The sequence below is a fragment of the Dunckerocampus dactyliophorus genome, chromosome 6 (assembly GCF_027744805.1).
Source record: "Dunckerocampus dactyliophorus isolate RoL2022-P2 chromosome 6, RoL_Ddac_1.1, whole genome shotgun sequence".
NCBI classification, from domain to species: Eukaryota; Metazoa; Chordata; class Actinopteri; order Syngnathiformes; family Syngnathidae; genus Dunckerocampus; species Dunckerocampus dactyliophorus.
The window spans coordinates 26895696-26913951 of record NC_072824.1 but is presented as its reverse complement, the minus strand read 5'-3'; the positions used below and the strand labels follow the sequence as shown (position 1 = coordinate 26913951).

Genomic DNA, 18256 nt, shown 5'->3' with positions numbered 1-18256 from the left:
TCCTCATCGGCTACCGGTACTGAGGGTACTGATACACTTTTTTTTTTCAAAATGATCTCACGATCGACCGGCAAAGTCCCAAAGATTGACTCGTAGCTCACGATCGATGGGTTGGTGACCCCTGACCTAGAGCTGAGCATGTTGGCCACACAGTCGGGAGATCTGGTATACCTTGTATTTTTTCCATGTATGAATTATTGTACCAATAGTGGTCTCTTTATCACCATGCTTCCTGCTGTTGTTCTTTGAGTCCATTCCAGTCTTGTGCAAGTCTACGATCCTGTCCCTGAGGTCTTTTGACAACTCTTTGGTCTTGCCCATGGTGGTGAAGAGGTTGGAATGTAAGAAACTGTTTCTGTGACAGGTGTCTTTTTATCCACATTATGAGTGAACCTTAGGAGTACTTTTTCTTAAAGGGACAGGACTAATTTGTGCTGTTTGTGGACACATAACTGGTCTGTGGTTACCCCCTTAGCTCCACCTGGACTAAAGAGTATCTACCCGGGCCTTGGCATGTACATAACAAAGAATCACAGTGGTGATTGAGGTAATACAGTTCATACAAGTGAAATCACAATGCCGGCATCCAAAGGAGTTATTGCATTTTTAATCCTGTTTACATGTGACAGAATAGTACACAAAAGGTCTTTTTGCCCTGCCTTTTGTCAACTTTATCCTGGAGCTGAATCAGGCGGCCACAGTTTTAGAAACACGCTTCTGAACAACTTGTTGCACCATGGCAACAATACAATGGTATCATAATAACCAACATAATAAACATGGTTACACTAATATAGTCATTTTTCTGTTTGTACTTTCATATTTCCATTAGGGCCAGTTATACATTTCCAATGAGCATCGTCCCTATGTGAATCGAATAGGTCAAAACAAACATCATTTGATTAAAATGACAGCAAGCGCATATCTCTTGTCTCTTATTTAGCATGTTACGCAGTATTAAAGAAAAAAAAATTGTGCACGCATTGACTCCCTGTGAGAGGTGCTCCGATCGATCGGAGTATCGCTATTATTGAAAACAGGGTCACATCGGTATTGGATTGATACTAAGCTTGATGAGATATTTTTCAGTTCTCTTCCATGTTTAAGTTGCCAAATATCTGTCTGTTTTTGTTCTGTTGTTCAAATACGTTATATTGTTTACAAACTTAATACGTTTTTGGACACAAGAGGGCTTTGGGGACAAAAAGCCAAATGATTTCAATGGTAATGGTAGAATATATTTTGACCATGTATGCAAGTTGTATTGGAATACATCACATCGTACAATTCAAAATTCCACATGTCCAAAAAGGAGTCGGAAGATTAGCCAAGATTATTTAATCCTACCCCTTCTGGCTGTCACATCAATTGCAATTCATTTGTTCACTTCCTGTATTCCAAATGTACTCTTTGCCAATTTCAAAATACATAGGAATGAGAACCAACAGTTTTGTTTTCACTATTGATTTTATTTTGTACAAACAATTGTAAAAAAAAAAAAAAAAAAGTGAATAATTTGATTATTTTATTGATATTGTTGTATTTATATACTGTATTGTTAATTGTTCATGAATACGTTTTCTTTATCCTGTGATTTATTCTGATTATAATCATGATTGTTTACTTTCTTTAAAGGCATAAATTACAAAACATTCAATGACCAAAAATTTCAAGTAAAGTAGTGATATCGGTATGGGCAATACTTGCCCTGTATTTAATCAGTGTGGGCTCAATCCTGATCTTTATTTTTACTCAAGTACAGCATAGCATTTGGGTACTTTATACAAGATTCATTAATAAAACCAGCCATGTGCAAAATTGTGGAGAAGAGCTATGAAATCTAAACGGGTTGCTTTTCAACAGCTTGTACGATGCTGTTGTAGGCCTCATTGACACGATGGAGGTCCTTCATCAAGTCTACAAACTGCTCCTCCTGTAAGGACATACAGAAAAAAAATCAACTGGATTCAATAAAATGGACAGCTCGCTTATGTTTGCAACTTGAATCTCTGCTGAAGGCAATGATGGTATGCGGAGAGGTATCGATGTTACATTTAAATTATGTTGCCATATTTTGGAAGTAAAAAGCAATAAAAATATTTAAAAAAAAACAATAAAAAGCTAAGTAAAATGTACTGGCTAAAATAGTATTTATATAGCACTTGAGCAACCAGGAATAGTTTTTTAAATAATTTTGATTGTGGATAAGTCAACTTTGAAAAAGAAATACACATATTTCTTATGTTTGAGCCGTTGAAAAATACACCAGTTAGAAATAATTTGGTGATTATTACTCAAACAGTGAATTATAATTGCATCTTAAACAATTACCGTAATTTCTGGTGTAAAAGTCGCTACTTTTTTTGTAAACTTTGAACCATGCATCTTATACAGCGGTGCGGCTAATTTATGGCTGAATTGTAATGTCGTGACATCTCCTTTATTTCAGAACTACTACTAATCATTGAAATACTGTGCTACTCAATATAGCAGTCTGACTCACGGTGTCATCTTACAAAAAAACACTAAACTTTTTCGTCACACAGCAACTTAATACTCAAACGGTGCACCTAAGAAATACACAAACAAGTACCAATACGAGTTTATAATGAAAAAAAAACTACTTTAAAGTTTTCCCATAATGCATTGCATCTAAGCAAAGCACTCGTTGATGATCGGGGCGCTGCAATGATGTCAGCCTCCCTCTGGGCTCCTCTGGCTCCCTCTGGTGGACCGAGGCAGCATTGCAGTGCCATCCATCCTTCCATGTATTTCCTATGCCGCTTGTCCTCCAATGAAATGCTTTGCTCAGACGCAATGCATTATAGGAAATTTTTTAATATATTTTATTCATTTTAAACTTGTATAGGTACATGTTTGTATATATTTTAGCTATACCTTTTCAGTGTTACGTTGCTGTGCGATGAGTTTAGTGTTCTTCGTAAGATGACACTGTGAGTCAGACTGTTATACTGAGTAATGACCTCCTGCAATTTCCAGTGGGTTGACAAGCTTGTGAGTTATTTCATAGCCCATGATTGGCTCTTGTCAAATAAAGAGCTGCCTGGTCCTCATGGACTTGCGCACGTCACAATATGCCATTTAATGACGTGGACATGTGCGACATATAGTCCGGTGCGGTTTATATATGTACAAATCTGTTTTTTCCTCTAAATTTAGTGGGTGCGACTTAAAAACCGGAATTAACGGCATATTTGAGTAGTAAAAACATTTATTGGCCTCCGTTTTAGTTTTGTATGTAGTTTCTGCATTTAATTATATTTAACTGTTTATAATATTGGTATTTCTTGACTTGCATTGGCACATTGGCACACATCTGTGGCCTCCGTATATTTTGTTTTTCCTGTTTGGACACCCCTGACTGAAGTCACAGTGTCTTACCAATGTGTTCATTCGCTCAGCTGCTGCAGTGGCGACATTCATCTTGCGCTCATCATTCTCCCTCTCCTCCTCAATCACACCCAACCTGGATAAGGTACAGAGAATCAAGGGCTGTGTCTCAAATGGAATACTTCTGTCAGTACATTTCAATCAGTATGTGTAAGCGATTCAAACACAGTTGCACTTGTGAATGTGAAGTCTTGTTTTGAACATTTTTCATCAATTATGTGTGTGAAATGCAAGCGCGATCACAGCAGGTACTGCCAATGTGTCTGAATACACTGTTTTCTACCTGAAGGTGGCGCTGGCAAGCTGCTCATCTCGAACGGCCAGCAGATTCCGGATCTCGTTGACTTCAGCCTGCAGCATTGCATGCTGGTCCAGGCTTTGGATGATGAAGTCCTCCAGTCGCTTTGCCATTTCAAGCTCACGCTCCGTCACCTGGTCTACCCCCAGGCGGAGCTCAGACAGTTCTTGGGTATGCTGGTGTGTGGTAGGCAAAAATAGATTCTTAATGGTCACCATATTGTTATGTGCTGTGTGAAGCGGCTGTGACCTACCCTGTCCAGTAAGCTGAGACCTTCGTGCTCCAGTTTCATCTCACTGGGCTCCCTCTTTTGGATGTCTTTAATCCAGGGAACTGGTGCACATGGTTTGCTTGACTCACTCTGATAAAGAGAAAATCTTAGAATTGCTCCTATTTTACAGACAAGGGTCATATTATCCTGTCTGTATTATTTGCTCTTATGTATTTTATATTGAATACAGAGCAGCAATTTAATAAGTGATAAAGTAAATTGGCTGGTAAGCCTTATACATGCATAGGCGGTTGTCATAGCAGAAATTAAAACCAGAACTGACCATTGCTTGCACGTTTACTTGCGACTTTGTCCAGACACATAAGGACAGTGGGTGATCATGCATAAGGTTGGGCATCGTTTAAATTTGAACCATTCCGATTCTTCGTTTCGATACCGGTTCCTCACAATTCTTGATTCCAACGCTTTTAACAGCAGGGTCATAAAGGTTTGTATAGTTTAAATGAGGACGCTAACCAGAGTTCTTTTTGGGTAAAATGTCTGAACTTCTTCATGATTTTTTTTTTTTTAATGGTATGAACTTTTTGTCAATTTCTTACAGGGCTATTTTCAACTAGTATATAAATATCAAACCATCCTACATGAATAGAAATGTTATGAAGTTTCTTTTTACAGGAGTACACTTTCATGAAAGATGTTTACTTTTTTTTTTTAAGTAGTATGCTTTGTTTGTTGGCTAAGTGTTGGTGTAAGCTATTTTTTTATGACACCCTTATTTTGTTAACGCAAGTAAACAGGTTATAGCCCAAAGCAATCTTATTGTGAAGGCCTGAAGTGTGTTGTGTGAGTTGAGAAGGTCCCTTGACTGTTGTCAAATGTTACAAACCGTGCAAATGATAAACTTGCCTAGCCGTAGCTCCCATCCTTTATTTATATCAAACCTACACATCAGCTAGCATCCTGAAACCCTGGCTTACATTGGCATGAGACAGACATCAATTATTGTTTGACTTCACTGATTCTGATTGATAGGACGTCCGACGTACCGTGTCAAAGACGAAGTACTTAAGTTTGCGTCTCATAAAAGGCCAAGCTCCGCCCATTGCCTCACCGCAACAGTCATAGCTACCGGGACGGTCTTTTTCTTTATACTCACAGCTTTTGGTGATGAGATAAGAGGCTGACTTGTGTCCAAATCTTGTTCATGGTCAGCTGTGGGCAGAGCTTCAGAACTCGTGTGTCTCTTCATTCTCTTTTCAGGACGTCTGTATGGGGCACTCTGAGTTCTGGTGACTGGCTTCCTCCTTCGCGCTTCGCAAACGCTGACAAACAAAATTGCACGTCAATAAGATAAGCCTACCGCATGTCAATATGCGGCTTATACACCGCATGTACGTGTAGGTATGGCCTCAAGTGTTGACTTAACACTGCAACTTGACCTTCATGAATGTCTAAAACTAAAAACTACTACAAGTACATAGGAATTCATTATATCAAGTAGTCACTGTACAGCTTGTAGCAGTATAGATTTAATGAGAGATGGCCACATTGCATCCACCTAGCATCCTCCAGTTGTTGCTGTCCAAATGATACTGTATCAAAAACATGTGTACTATAATAGTTTTATTCAGCAACAGCATGATGTAAGATGTATACTACTGAAAACAACTGATTAGCCTACCTATTTATTAGACCCTTGGAGTCCTGAGGAAGCTGCTGGAGAGACGACTGGTGAGGGCTGTACTTGCTCAGGTGTTTAGGAGGAATGTACATTGGCTTCACTTGTCTTCTTGGGCTACAAAGAAAAACCAGCGTCACTAAAAATACAACAAGAACGCATGATGGATCACATAGTCACCGTACCTGTTTATTGTGATCTGGGGTATCTCAGGGCCCAGTGACTCTGTTATCTGGTTCAGAATCCAAGGCAGAGGGTGCAACTTCTCTATTGTTTCCTGCGAAATGAACAAGTTCCATATCACAATAACGAAATACAGCTAGGATAACAAACAAACTAAAGACATGCAAATGGATGTAGGAACAGGGAGCTTTGTCAGCAAATAAAACACTTCCAGGATGAGATCTATACTAAAAAGACATTTAGATTAGGGATGCTCCGATCAAGGTTTTATGCTTCCGATACCGATCATCCATGAGTAAGATTGGTCAATACCGATCACATGGATTAATTGTACAATTTTCACTTTATTTATGATGAGTGCTATTGGCCAGGGCCGCCATTAGACAATTCCAAGGGCCCCTGGCCAGTAGGTAATGTTCATGAAACAACAACACACAAATGGTGTTCGGAGGACAAGACATACAGTATAATGTCAACAATAGACACTTGAAAAAGTTAGGATGTACCCGATGGACGTAATATCCACTTCCCCGTGGGGGAAAAACGAACTCTAAACTAACAGCATTGCTTGTTTGATTTAAAACAAAATGTCACTGAATGTCAAAAAGGCACATTTGGAGTCCGAAGACAAGAAGCATAGGCGGATAATTCTAGCTAGTTAGCTGCGGACAGCTAGGCAAAGCGTGTATAGAAATATGCAAGAGAAGTCAAACATTAGGTTTGACAAGGGAGTGATCAAACACACTGGCATCGATTGGAGTAGCCTGTGTTAAGCTGTCAAACTGAAACCATTGGCGGTTTTTACAGACTAGTGTTGATTTCTCGCAGCAATACGGGACAAAGTGTGTTCTTTGTCGGCTCAATACGGGTGTTGTCAACCCTGCGTGACGCAGCACTCATGCACATTCATGTCATGTCTCTGTTGTCGTGACATGAATTGTCATCGTTTTTTGTGATCTTATTTGGTATTGTATTTGGTTTCTCCCTTGTGTGGATTCTGTTTCCTTTTTACCGTACTTCCGGTGACAGGTGCCACCACTAAGCACACCTGCTGGCGATTGACCATTGTTGGCCCGCTAAAGCTCCACTGTGACAAGTTTGTCATCGTACGACTCCTAGACCCTTTTATTCAACCTTTTTGTCATGTTCATGTGCTCAGGTTTGCTGCTTTCATGCCATGTGTTTCTTATCGAGAGCTACGCATCTATCTCCGGCATAGTAATTAATTATCTTGTTGCCAGTAAATTGTTTGCACCTTGCCATCCCGCCCCAGCACCCTTTCGTTTGACTTTTGTTGGGTTTGCCCAATGTAGTTATACAGTAATCCCTCGTTTATCGTGGTAAATTGGTTCCAGTGGCTGAAGTAAGTGAATTAGGACTTTTTATTTATAAATCCACTATTTTGGTAGTTAGAGCATAGAAAACTTGTTTACCTTCTAAATATGATTTTTAACATTATCACAGCCTTCTTGACATGAAATAACACCCCCGATCACCTTTACAAGCATATTACCCAATATAGTAAACATAACTAGAGACTGCTGGAAGTGACATTTGTATAGTGAAAATGACTAAATTAGGGTTCGCCCCACCTGTGCCCTCTGATGGATGATATCAACCAGCAGACCATGCAGCACGGCCAGTTGCAAAGGTAGATCCACATAGCCATCAAACGAGCTCATTGGGATCTCAGTGCAAGGATCGGACACAGTTTGTAGAAAGCCCCTCATTCTATCCCAATGCTGCTGTAAGAATTCATTCATAAACAGCATGTACTCCTCCTTCTCTCCAAATCTGCATTAGAACAAAAATGTTAAACCCTCTGCTCTTTGTCGATATTCTGTAAATTTAGTCAAAGTTGACTTTGATGTGTAAAACAATACAATCAACAGTTCATGCACACAACGCTGCTCACAGGGTGAAGTTTGCCAGGTTCTGGATGACTTTTGCAGTTAAGGTCAGTGTGCGCAGAGTGTTCGATTCTGGGTAAGACTGCGTCAAACCGAACAGTGAAGGACTGAGGACAGCCGGACACAAGAAGCGAAGGAAGAGGGAAGCGAAGATGAGACGCTGACCAATCTCTGGTCTTCCCTGGTCTTCACACATCTCTGTCCAGCTTGAGAAAATCTTGTTCAGCTCTTCAGGAAAGTGTCTGAAAGACGTTGAAAGATTTATTTTAGTTAAATACTAATATCGATCACCCAAGATTGCTCGTCTATTTGTTTTCTCACCCGTGCAGGTCAGTAATTTTCCGCACCGCCTCGTCACACACTTCCCTCAAGTGCTTCTGGTTGTTTGACAGTTCAGAGGCATGACATTTGCGAGGGTTAACTTCACAGTTGTCCCCTGTCATATAGAGACGTGTAATAACGTCCCCTGATGTAAGACAGAAAGAAACATCTGTTATCTTCAGAAGCCAGTCAGCAATGATCTACCTCCATTACCGAGTGTGTCGATGAGGTACTTCTGTCCCACCAGCTTCATGTATTCATCTATGGCTTTAGTGGCCAGGCTGTTCTCTCTGAAGATCAGCGCCTCCTTCTCTCCCAAACGCTCAACTTCAGCTTTGGCCAAATCAACAAGAAACTCCTGAAACATATTAACACATGATGGGAGTGATATCACGTTGTCTTTGAGTTTTAGCCAAGCCAACTGCAATGGAATCTTGGACCCTGAAGTCACACAACATTTTTGCGGACAATTTCTCTTGCATGTGTTCACCTTTGCTTTGCCAATACTCTGCAGCACATGCACAAGAGCTCCTGCCAGCTCCTCCTTTTCTTTGACGTTCAGAAGAGGCTCCAAGTTTTTGCACATGTCTTCATAATCCACAGTCACATACTCGGCAAACTCTTTGTATTTCTCCATAGGCAGAACCTGCAGGTTCTGGAACCGGGCCTTGATGCGGAGAGAGGCCTGTGGCCCCAGGAGTTCTTTGCTGCATGCTGTGGCTGAGACTTTGTATGGAATGATGGGGTACCACTTTTCTTGGTAGGTCCTGCCTCGAATCTCCGCTAAGCGTATATCCACGCTACCAAGCAGATGCGGGCTGAACACCTCTCCGGAATGCCGCTTTTTTTTTGAGTCCTCTTCGCAGAAAAGGTGCAACGTGATTTGGGAGATGCAAGGGAGATTGTCTAGCTCAAAGAACTCTCCCCAGAATAACTGAAAGCCCCCGGTTCCGCCTCCATTCCCACCCAGGTGTCCAGAAGAACCAGAAGAGCTGTCCCCAGCCAGGTGAGAGTGGCTGGAAACCTTGCTGGTGGAACGGGCGAACAGAGTCCCGTCCAGATGTATCTCACAGTAGTAACGGCGTTTGGGTGGCAGATCCTTTGCTTCATTAACCCACAGACTGAGGGAGTTCTCTGTGCGCTCAGTGTTATCCTGTGACAGGTAATCAGTAAGAAACATTCTCATTAGCACTTTGTTGGTCGGTATGTTTGATTCTCTTCTTTTGGATCCCATAGCTCACCTTATTAGGCTGGGCGGCCCGTCTCAGATCTTCAATCCATCGATCACGTTCTGCAGCTGAGGAGCAGCCAAAGCAATGCGTGCTCTCAGAGTTGATAACCTATACACACACACACACACACACACACAATTATATGGAATCCATCACAACATTGGCAGTAATGAAAATGATTTGAATTCCTGGGCTCAGGCTACAATTCTGAAGTGAAACATTCCGCGACCATACCAAGTAAAGGTCAACAGTAAACCATGCTAGCCAACGAATTAACGTGCTGAACACATTTTAAATGTGCTGTCTGCCTTGGCTAGGTACTGCATGGGGCACTTCACCTCAAAAACCGTATAGTGCACACCCACTTCCTGCTCCAATGCTGCAAGTCACAGCCCACGTAACACACATGACACATGCATGCGCATTAGGTATGTTTGTTGCCAGCTAACAATAGCGATTTGGCAAAGTTTAGCTTGTGTGAATGGCCAATCACAGAGGGTGAAGGGTGAATACATAAGTCGTTAGCCAATGATGATTTTCCTTCATTACGATTACGGATAATGATGAGCTGTACTGGTTTCATGCTCATACTCAGCAAATATGCATTATCCGTAATGGATACTCGTCTAAAATGAGTATCCGGCTCATCCCTACTTAACATCATAGATTGTTCTTGCTGAGTAAAGGCACTGTGTTGCCTTTCATTATTCATGTTTGTGATTGGTCGTCTTCGTGTGAACGTGCTCAGGGCGAGACAGAAAAAAATCCTGACATGACTAATCAAGTTGGTATCCAGCTTCGTAGTACCGCCATGTTTGGCTTGGTTAAGTCGGAAAACAAGACACCTTGGACACAGAGCACAGCCCCTGAACTTAATATATGATAACACAAACATGATAAGGTTAAAGTGTACCTCAAAACAGTACTTCTCCCCTAAAATGGAGCTGTGGACCGGCCTGACGACAGTGCTGGCATCCGCACTTAGATCTAGACTTCCGACTGGACACACTGGAATCGACACAGACTCCCTGGAGCCGTATTGCCTTAAAAAAATTTAAAAAAAATTTAAAAACCATGAGAGGTTCTGGGTGATTTATCAAAGGAAACAATGTTACCGCTTGTGTTAACTCACACTTGAAGCTTGTCATATACAGTACCCAGAAGTATTGCAACAGTGAGGTCAATTTCTCTATTTTTGCATAGACTGAAAACATCTGGTTTTCACATCGAAAGATGAATACGAGGACTGAGAGCAACATTTCAGCTTTTATTTTCAGGTTTGTGTCCTATTGCATTGCTTATTCAATTTATAAATAGTACTGGATGTCTATGCTCAGGTTCAGCTTGGGTAGGATAGGTTTTGCCTGTGTAGACTGCTTTTAGAGGTGAAAACAACATGAAAACCAGAAAGGTGTGTATATGGGGAAAAACAAGCAAGAGAAAATGGAAAATCAATCAGAACCATTGCACAAACATTGGTCATAACCAGTACAACCATGTATAATGTCCTGAAGAAGAGAATAAACTGGTGTCCTAAAAACAGACAGGTAGACCGAAACATCAACATGTGATGACAGAAATATTGTGAGAGCTGTAAAGAAACACCCTAAAACAACTGCTAGTGACATTAGAAACAACCTGCAGAGGACAGGAGTGAAGGTATCACTATCTACTGCTAAGAAGACTTCATGAACAAAAGTGCACCAGACAACGCAAACCACTCATTAACAAGAAGAATAGGAAGGCTGGGCTGAAATTTGCCGTAAAGTTCAGAGACGAGCCTAAAAAATTAATCAGTCCATAAAACATTTGTCTCACACTTGTTTAGGCTCATCCCTGTATTTTCACATACGTATTAATTATTACCGACTAAATGAGATGAGTTTTTCCATGGAAAAAAAACGAAATAGTATATCCTCTGTATTCATATTCAATTCAATTATTCAATAATAATTTAATTCAATTATTAATTCAATTATTCAATTCTTCAAAAATAAATTTGTTGATTTGAAATCGTTGTTGTGTCTTATTGTCATTATAACCATGCTCCAAAAAATTAAAAGGCCAAATCACAAAATCATTCAATGATCTTGAAAATGTTCAAGCAAGTATTGTCGGTATCAGTATCCGTATCGGCCCCTTACAGTGGGTCTCCACACATTCACAACTCAGCATTCACAGCCCCAAAATTCATGGATATTTGGTCAAAAAAACACTTTCACATTTATATTTTACATTTGTTTTTCTCCGAAAATAGGCCGTCTTCTCATTCACCCTAAATGGGTAATCATCGGCAAAGCAGGGGAGCCTCGTCCTACCGCTAGCTGCTTCAGAGTGAGGTGGAGGCGGCCCCACAACAGATGGCCGGTTGTCGCGCTAGCTCGTGACTCTGATTCATCTGTTCTATCGATCACCATTATCATTCATTAGTAGGGTTGGGCATCGAGTCTCCAGTATCGATGGGAGCGGGACTAAGATTGTGATTCTCCTGGGATCGTTCAAATTTTTTGATTTCGATTCCTAGTTTTGTTGCCCACTTTGCCAACCAGAAGTAATAGCCGCAAAGACCAACAAAGATACAGTATCATGCAAAGAAGGCTGCACAGCCAACGTGATTAAACACCTCTGGACTCATGGTGTAGATATAACAGAGTGCCCTGTCTTTGATGTGCTATGTCAAACTTCCTCAAAGCAATCAGAATCAGGGCAGTCAAACAATAAATGTCTCATGCCAGTGTAACCCAGGGTTTCAGGAGGCTCGCTGATGTCGTGGAAGTTTAAATAAAGGACAGGAGCGACGTCTATGGCTAGGCAGGTTTATTCATGTACACAGTCTGTCTCTATTAGCAACAGTCAAGACGCCTTCTCAACCCACACAGCACACTTTTGGCCTTCAAAATAACAACGCTTTGTGCTACATCCTGTTTACTTGGAACAAAATGAGTGTGTCATAAAAAATAGCATTGAGACTGCAAACAAAATATACAGTAGACGCCCCTACAACGTAATTAATCCGTTCCGAGAACCTTTATGTTATAGGGTTTTTATGTTATACGAAGCGTAAGATACATGTAAATAGCCTAATCCGTTCTTCCAAAATCTTCACAAACTCACCCCTTTGGCACTTCAAAATATTCAAAGTCCAACAAATATGGTGGGAAAATATAAGAAAACGTTAGCATAAACATAGTAGAGTAACATTCCAATATAAAATAAGAAAATAAATAAGATTACTGTAAATGAATAAAACTGAAAAACAAAAACAATCCTACCGTTCACGAGATGTCTTGATCAGGAGCGCAAGTGGAGGCAGGAAGGAGGAGGAGGACTAGCCTGAGTCGAAACGCGACTCAAAGAGTCTAAGAGTCAGCTGGTCTCACAGACAAACGCACACGCACTACACGATAATGCTGTGTGCCAAATTTTTATTTGTAACTTAACTTAATTGTTTAAGTTAGTTTCAGGGGGACTACGAAGAGGAAGGTGTTTGAAGGGACAAGCCTGTCTCTCACACAAACTCAAGTACGTGCTGTATAACTCAGCCAATGAGATGAGAGCGTAGGCGGTGCCCCGATAATCAGCCATTGAGATGAGAGCGGAGGCGGTGCCCCGAAAATCAGCCAATGAGAGTGTGATGCGTCAGAAGGCGTCACCAAGTGTTAGTCTGAACTTGCACCGACTTGAGGCAATAATAAAGTTGATTGAAAAAAACAAAGGCACTGACTTGACGCTTTATGTTATATGGAATTTCTTCTGTAATACGATGCAAAAACTTTACATAAATTCTTTATGTTCAGTGTAATTTATGTAAAAGGAGGTTTATGTTATGTGAGGTCCTACTGTACTTAGATTTTCAAAAGTAAACATCTTTTGTCATAATATTTAAGTATTAATTAATAATTGACTCATTCAATCCCCGTCATTTTTCATTTGCTGGTAGGCGTGGAACGTAACTACTGCAAAAAGCGGGTATCTGTTGTACTTGTTTGAAATTTGCAGTATTTTACCTGCTTCCTTTGTGGAGTCCCATGGGGTTGACTTGAGTGTTACTATTTCTCTTTGCCTTGCTCTCAAGCCGTCGCTTAATCAGTGCCTTCAGGATGAAACATTCCATTCAACATTAATAACAAACGTGTCGTTAAGAGAGGATTTTGCCTGGCAGGTGACACACTCACCTTCACACCACCATCTTCTTTCTTCGGTCGAGGGCCCAAATTGTCAGGACTACATTCTGAAAGGAATGTAGGATTATTAGCTAATCCATTGCTTTAGTTTGTCATTGCCATAAAACTCCCACGTTACCACCGTTGCTCATATCTGCGTTTCCACTGGCGGAAGGCTGGCATTCAAATACTAGTCAATGATGTGGCATAAGCAGATCATACACAGGAAGCGGTTAAACGCGGGTGTTTCAGCTAGAAACGTTCACTACGCTGCACCCAGCATTCTCACTTACCCAGTGCCCCACCACATACAAGCCAGCGTCTGAATCCCATCATTTTGGAGCGAGGTTGTGTTTCAATCTTTCACCATGTAACATTCCCTCATTCCCAGCAAACAAAGCAGCAAAAAAACAACTTCTGATCTTCTTGAATGAAAAGCAAACTATGCCCTGTGCTTTCATTGGACAACATGAGCAAATGAGCGATGCTATCTTCCTTCAAAAAAAAAAAAAAAAAAACAGGATGCAATTTCACATTCATCCTGGTATTAACATTCTGCCATTTCCTTTGCGGCTGTCTGCAGGATTCAAACATGGGTTCTGTCTGACGCCAATACAGAAACTCTTCTGCTTTTTATGCGAGTGAATGTTCATTTGTTTATTGACCTGTTTCCATATCCACAAGATTCTGCATGCTGAGGCTGGACAGGCAGCTGCTCACGCGGGTCCGTGTCCACATTGTCGGCTAAAGACACATCACAAAAGCAAGACGCTGAAAAATTTGATCGGGTTTGTGCATTTTCATAGAAACCGGATGAAAGATTTTGTGGATGTGTGTGTGTTGGTGCTCTTACTTCCTCCTCTGGGGAGATGAGAATCTGTCCATCTTCAAGAACACAGTTGCTGATGTTCCATAGGGGAACCTCCTGGGGGGGCACCCACTGCTGTTTGTGGTGTTCAACTTCATGCTCACCTTCATCCAAACCTGTCACAGCAGCAGACAAGCAAGCGGATGCAAACGCAGTAGTAGTAGTAATGGTGGTATTAGTATAGATAGTTGCTTAGATAGATTCTCCAAAGGACAAAGTTTCAAAGGACATGATCAGACTACACAAATGTCTCCAGTAATTCAACAACATGACAGCTGAAACAATACTGAATAGCAATGAAAGTAAACAAGTCAGACTGAAGCAACTTGGCCCAAAAGGGAACATGCTGTGATGAGTGGTAGGGGTTTTCAGTCATAAAATGTAAATTGTTTCAGATAAAATATATGCAATGCGTACAGTATTTTCCTTAAGGTTATATTTTATTCTAATGTACTGCTATGCTCCAAACATTATACAGGCGGTCCTTGCGTTGCCACGTTACGGGGTTATGACGCACTCCCATAAATGATTAATATTGTACAAAAAGAAAAATACGCACTAATACTTAGGTGGATGAATACGTTGCTGCGTGTCCCTCCAGCAAAGAAGAATGTCACTTTTGTTGTTTTTAATTCACTTTCTCCCCATAACTACTTATCCCAAGTGTGAGGTAGACTCTTCTGCTTGCTCTTCTAACGTGTTAACGGCAGTAACTGTTTGGTGTTTAACCTCACAGGAGGTCATCAATCAATATCAACAGTTTGACTCAAGGTTACAAAGAACGCTAAAATCATCACACAGTAACTTAACACTAAAAAGGAAGCTTGGAAATTTACAAGACAAGCACCAATAAGAGTTAAAAATAACAAAGAAAAGCTGTTTTGACTTGTACCCATGATGCATTATTCCCAGCAGAGCAGTTCATTGGCCAACGGCTGCTATGGGTGAAAGGCAGCAATGGCAGACTTGAACACATCAACAGCAGTGCATTTCTAACACCGTACAGCGTTGCCTTGTTTATCGTGGGGGATAGGTTCCCAAAATAACCCGCAATAAATGAAATCCGCAAAGTGGCCAACTATATTTTTGTACAATTGTTATAATGTTTTAAGGCTGTAAAACCACTCACAATACACTTGATACACTTTTCTCAGACAGGCATTAACATTTTATCACATTTCTCTCTTGTTTAAACATTCTCAAAGATCAAATTTTGTTTGAATTCTAATGTTCAACTTATGAGATTGGAATTAAGTGACTCAGGCATATTTCACTTCTCTGATCGTGGCTTGGCCTGGCGCCACTTGGCTGTAGCGTTTTTGTATCCTTGTTAAAACATATTCCTCCTTGCCGTCCTCCATGAATCAAAGATTCATTTACAATATTCCAGGCGCCCTACAGCTGTGTAACTTCTGCCTTCATTCAGCATGTATGAACAGGAAACAGGCAGTCCTGCAAGAAGGAGAGTGATTGACAATGGTCTACAGCCAATCAGAATGCAGAACAAAATGGGCGGGTTCTCCCTTAGCCAATCAGGACTGTTGTGGCTCTACGTTTACTGGACACGTCTTTGCCTCTCACATGAGTATACAACACCCTCTACTAGTAGCAGTAGTAAATACAACATGCAACAGCACACCGATAGATCACTCTAATACACCACAAGGCCGCAGAACACAATGCGCATTCAGCTGTTTGAAAAACGGGCAAAAAAAAATCTGCGAAAAAGCGAATCTGAGAAAGGTGAAACGCGATGTATCGAGGGAACACTATATGTTATATGTATCTCCAATTCGTAAACATATATCTTAGGGACAACACTGCCACATTCTTGAGGTGCATTCATGGACACGTCAAACTCTGAACATTACAACCACATCTTCGTTATGCGTGTATGTATGGTCTAAACTAACTCTTATCCGTATTTAAGTGTGTTCGGAAATCCCAGAAAATAAACTCAAATTTTAAATTCAACTTAAATTGCGTGGTGTCTTTGAACACGACCACTCTTGCTCATAAGGACGTGGTTAAAATGTGATGCAAATGTTCTGCTACTATTAAAGAGACTTGTGTTCGGTAGAGCTGTCTTTGACTAAGGATTTTCATAGTCGAATCTGATTCATTCATTGTTTGGAAAGCACATTTTCATACATGTGCGGTATCTTTTAGCTTGTTTAACATTTTCAGTTCATCTGGTGCTGGTAATCCACACAAATATATATAATCGTATCTTGTCCTTTGTCTTTCTTTAATAAAATACAATAAAGATGGGTATAATGGGCAAATGGTGATGAATGACGGATTAATTCATCTGAAAACTGCGATTCCTAGAAATGAAACATTGTAAAATTCTCAGAAAGTCAAGCGCCATTCAACACTGGCTAAAGATGGTATTGAACATGTGAAAGGATCTTTTTACCGTGAAATGGACAGTGATAACTAAGCAGCGTAGTGTCATCCCAATAAGCCTGTCTCTCTCTCTCTCTCTCTCTCTCTCCCTTGCAACACCCCTTTCAGTGTGCAAGACAACCTCAGGGATGAAAGTAAGGAGTTGTTTTTTTAAAATAATAATTTCCTTTAATTCTAGTTCACAGGAGTTCATTTAGGTATATGTTCTACCTTACACTAAACCTCGATTTTCATCGCAGTCATAGGAACGGAACTTGCAACGCAAGTACTCAAAGGACCTTATGGACATGGAAGTGGAAGGAAAGCTCACAGGATGTGAGCAGCTCTGTGTGCGCTATGGAAAGCGAGATAGCACCACTTCCAACTTTTCACATGGCTATGGCCAAGATCGGGGGAGAAAAGAGCCGTGAGGCCTTAAATCCAGGAAGTATTTATCGAGGCTTGTATGGTTTAGGTGAAGTGACGTCACTGATGACACGGTGTGAGGTGCGGAGATTCCATTTCATATTTTTTGTCTCACTCTCCAATTTTTCAACAGGTGTTAAGATTTTGATCAGGTCTGTAACCAAAAATCCTCAAATTTTCAAGACAGCGAATGTGCGGGAATACACTACAATGTACAGTATATCGTGTCAAATACGTTTAGTGAAAGAACACACTTTGACAACTCACCTGGTCGCAAGAAGGGGGCGCTGTTCCTGCTGAGCAGCTTGGGCCTTTTCAGCTTCTGAGATACAGACCTCCAGTACTTTTTCAAGCGGGCCCCTCCACCTTCTTGCTGAGGGTCTGTGGATGTGTCCCAACCAGCCTCTGTGGGGGCTGATGCACCGACAGAGACGGAGGAGTGCGTCAGGGTAGCAAAAAGCGCGGCAGGAGGCGAAGAGAAGGCCCTTCTGAAGGGATTCTTACGCATGGAGTTCATCTTGGTTGTTTTGTCTTCGGGGTCCTCACTAAGGGCCTTACGCCAGGTTTGCATCTTGCTCCATTTGTTGCCTTTTTGAATCTTCTCAGTTGTTCCATCTTCAACCACCTCATGAAGGGATCCTTTGGAGCCGGTTTGCCATTTGTATGTGTTGAGCGGGACCGTGGACTGAGATGCTTGTCCCTCAAGGTGATCTGCAGAAGAGCTCGTCTCCTTCTCTGGTGATCCTTGTCCTTTTTGAGATGGTTCTTCTGCAGGCTCCACTGTTTTTTCCTCAGAACCCATTTTATTTTCAGGGTGTTATAGAAGTCTGTCTTTGCAAGGGTGCATGAAACAAAATAAAGATCACAACATGGTGTGTAAGTACCTTCATCGGAGGTAGCTGTTCCCCTTGTGCCTTTCCTCTCGCGTGGATGGAAGTGTGTCAAGAACGAGTTAGATGCAGTTTACTCTGGTGCCGACTTTCAGCATTTCCTGTCTTGCATAAACGTCAGTCGACACAACCCGAAACCGTTTTAAAGGCCTGTCTGCCGTGGCGTTGCAGCTGCAGCACTCAACTCGTCTCAAACGAACTTGCTCAATAAGTGGCAAGGTTTTTTATTTTTCATCTTTTTGATTCACTTCTCAAA

General features: G+C 41.2%; 1 protein-coding gene across 4 annotated transcripts; it reads right to left on the bottom strand.

The window, feature by feature from the left end:
- Window positions 1–597: 597 nt before the first annotated feature.
- rasal3 (RAS protein activator like 3) lies at window positions 598–18031 on the bottom strand. Of its 4 annotated transcripts, XM_054780117.1 has the most exons (20): window positions 17615–18031; window positions 17378–17524; window positions 14282–14412; window positions 14094–14172; window positions 13441–13496; window positions 13273–13358; window positions 10179–10308; window positions 9275–9373; window positions 8524–9186; window positions 8247–8391; window positions 8034–8178; window positions 7718–7954; window positions 7395–7596; window positions 5805–5896; window positions 5623–5736; window positions 5098–5263; window positions 3963–4070; window positions 3695–3885; window positions 3403–3487; window positions 598–1933 (listed from the first exon to the last, which is right to left on the bottom strand). In XM_054780117.1, the coding sequence occupies exons 1-20, from the start codon at window positions 17910–17912 to the stop codon at window positions 1841–1843; spliced, it is 3267 nt and encodes a 1088-aa protein (XP_054636092.1). In that variant the 5' UTR covers window positions 17913–18031; the 3' UTR covers window positions 598–1840. The 4 variants fall into 4 exon arrangements, with proteins under 4 accessions (XP_054636092.1, XP_054636090.1, XP_054636093.1 ...); XM_054780115.1 differs by having other exon boundaries at window positions 17378–18031; XM_054780118.1 differs by lacking the exon at window positions 17615–18031 and having other exon boundaries at window positions 14282–15748; window positions 17378–17486.
- Between the last annotated feature and the right edge of the window lie 225 nt (window positions 18032–18256).

Coding starts and splice junctions, on each gene's coding strand:
- rasal3 (XM_054780115.1), bottom strand. CDS start 17,912: ATGGGTTCTGAGGAAAAAACAGTGGAGCCTGCAGAAGAACCATCTCAA. Junction 13,359..13,440: donor AAGAAGATGGTGGTGTGAAG/GTGAGTGTGTCA, acceptor TTCATCCTGAAG/GCACTGATTAAGCGACGGCT. Junction 9,374..10,178: donor GGGAGAAGTACTGTTTTGAG/GTACACTTTAAC, acceptor GTGTGTGTATAG/GTTATCAACTCTGAGAGCAC.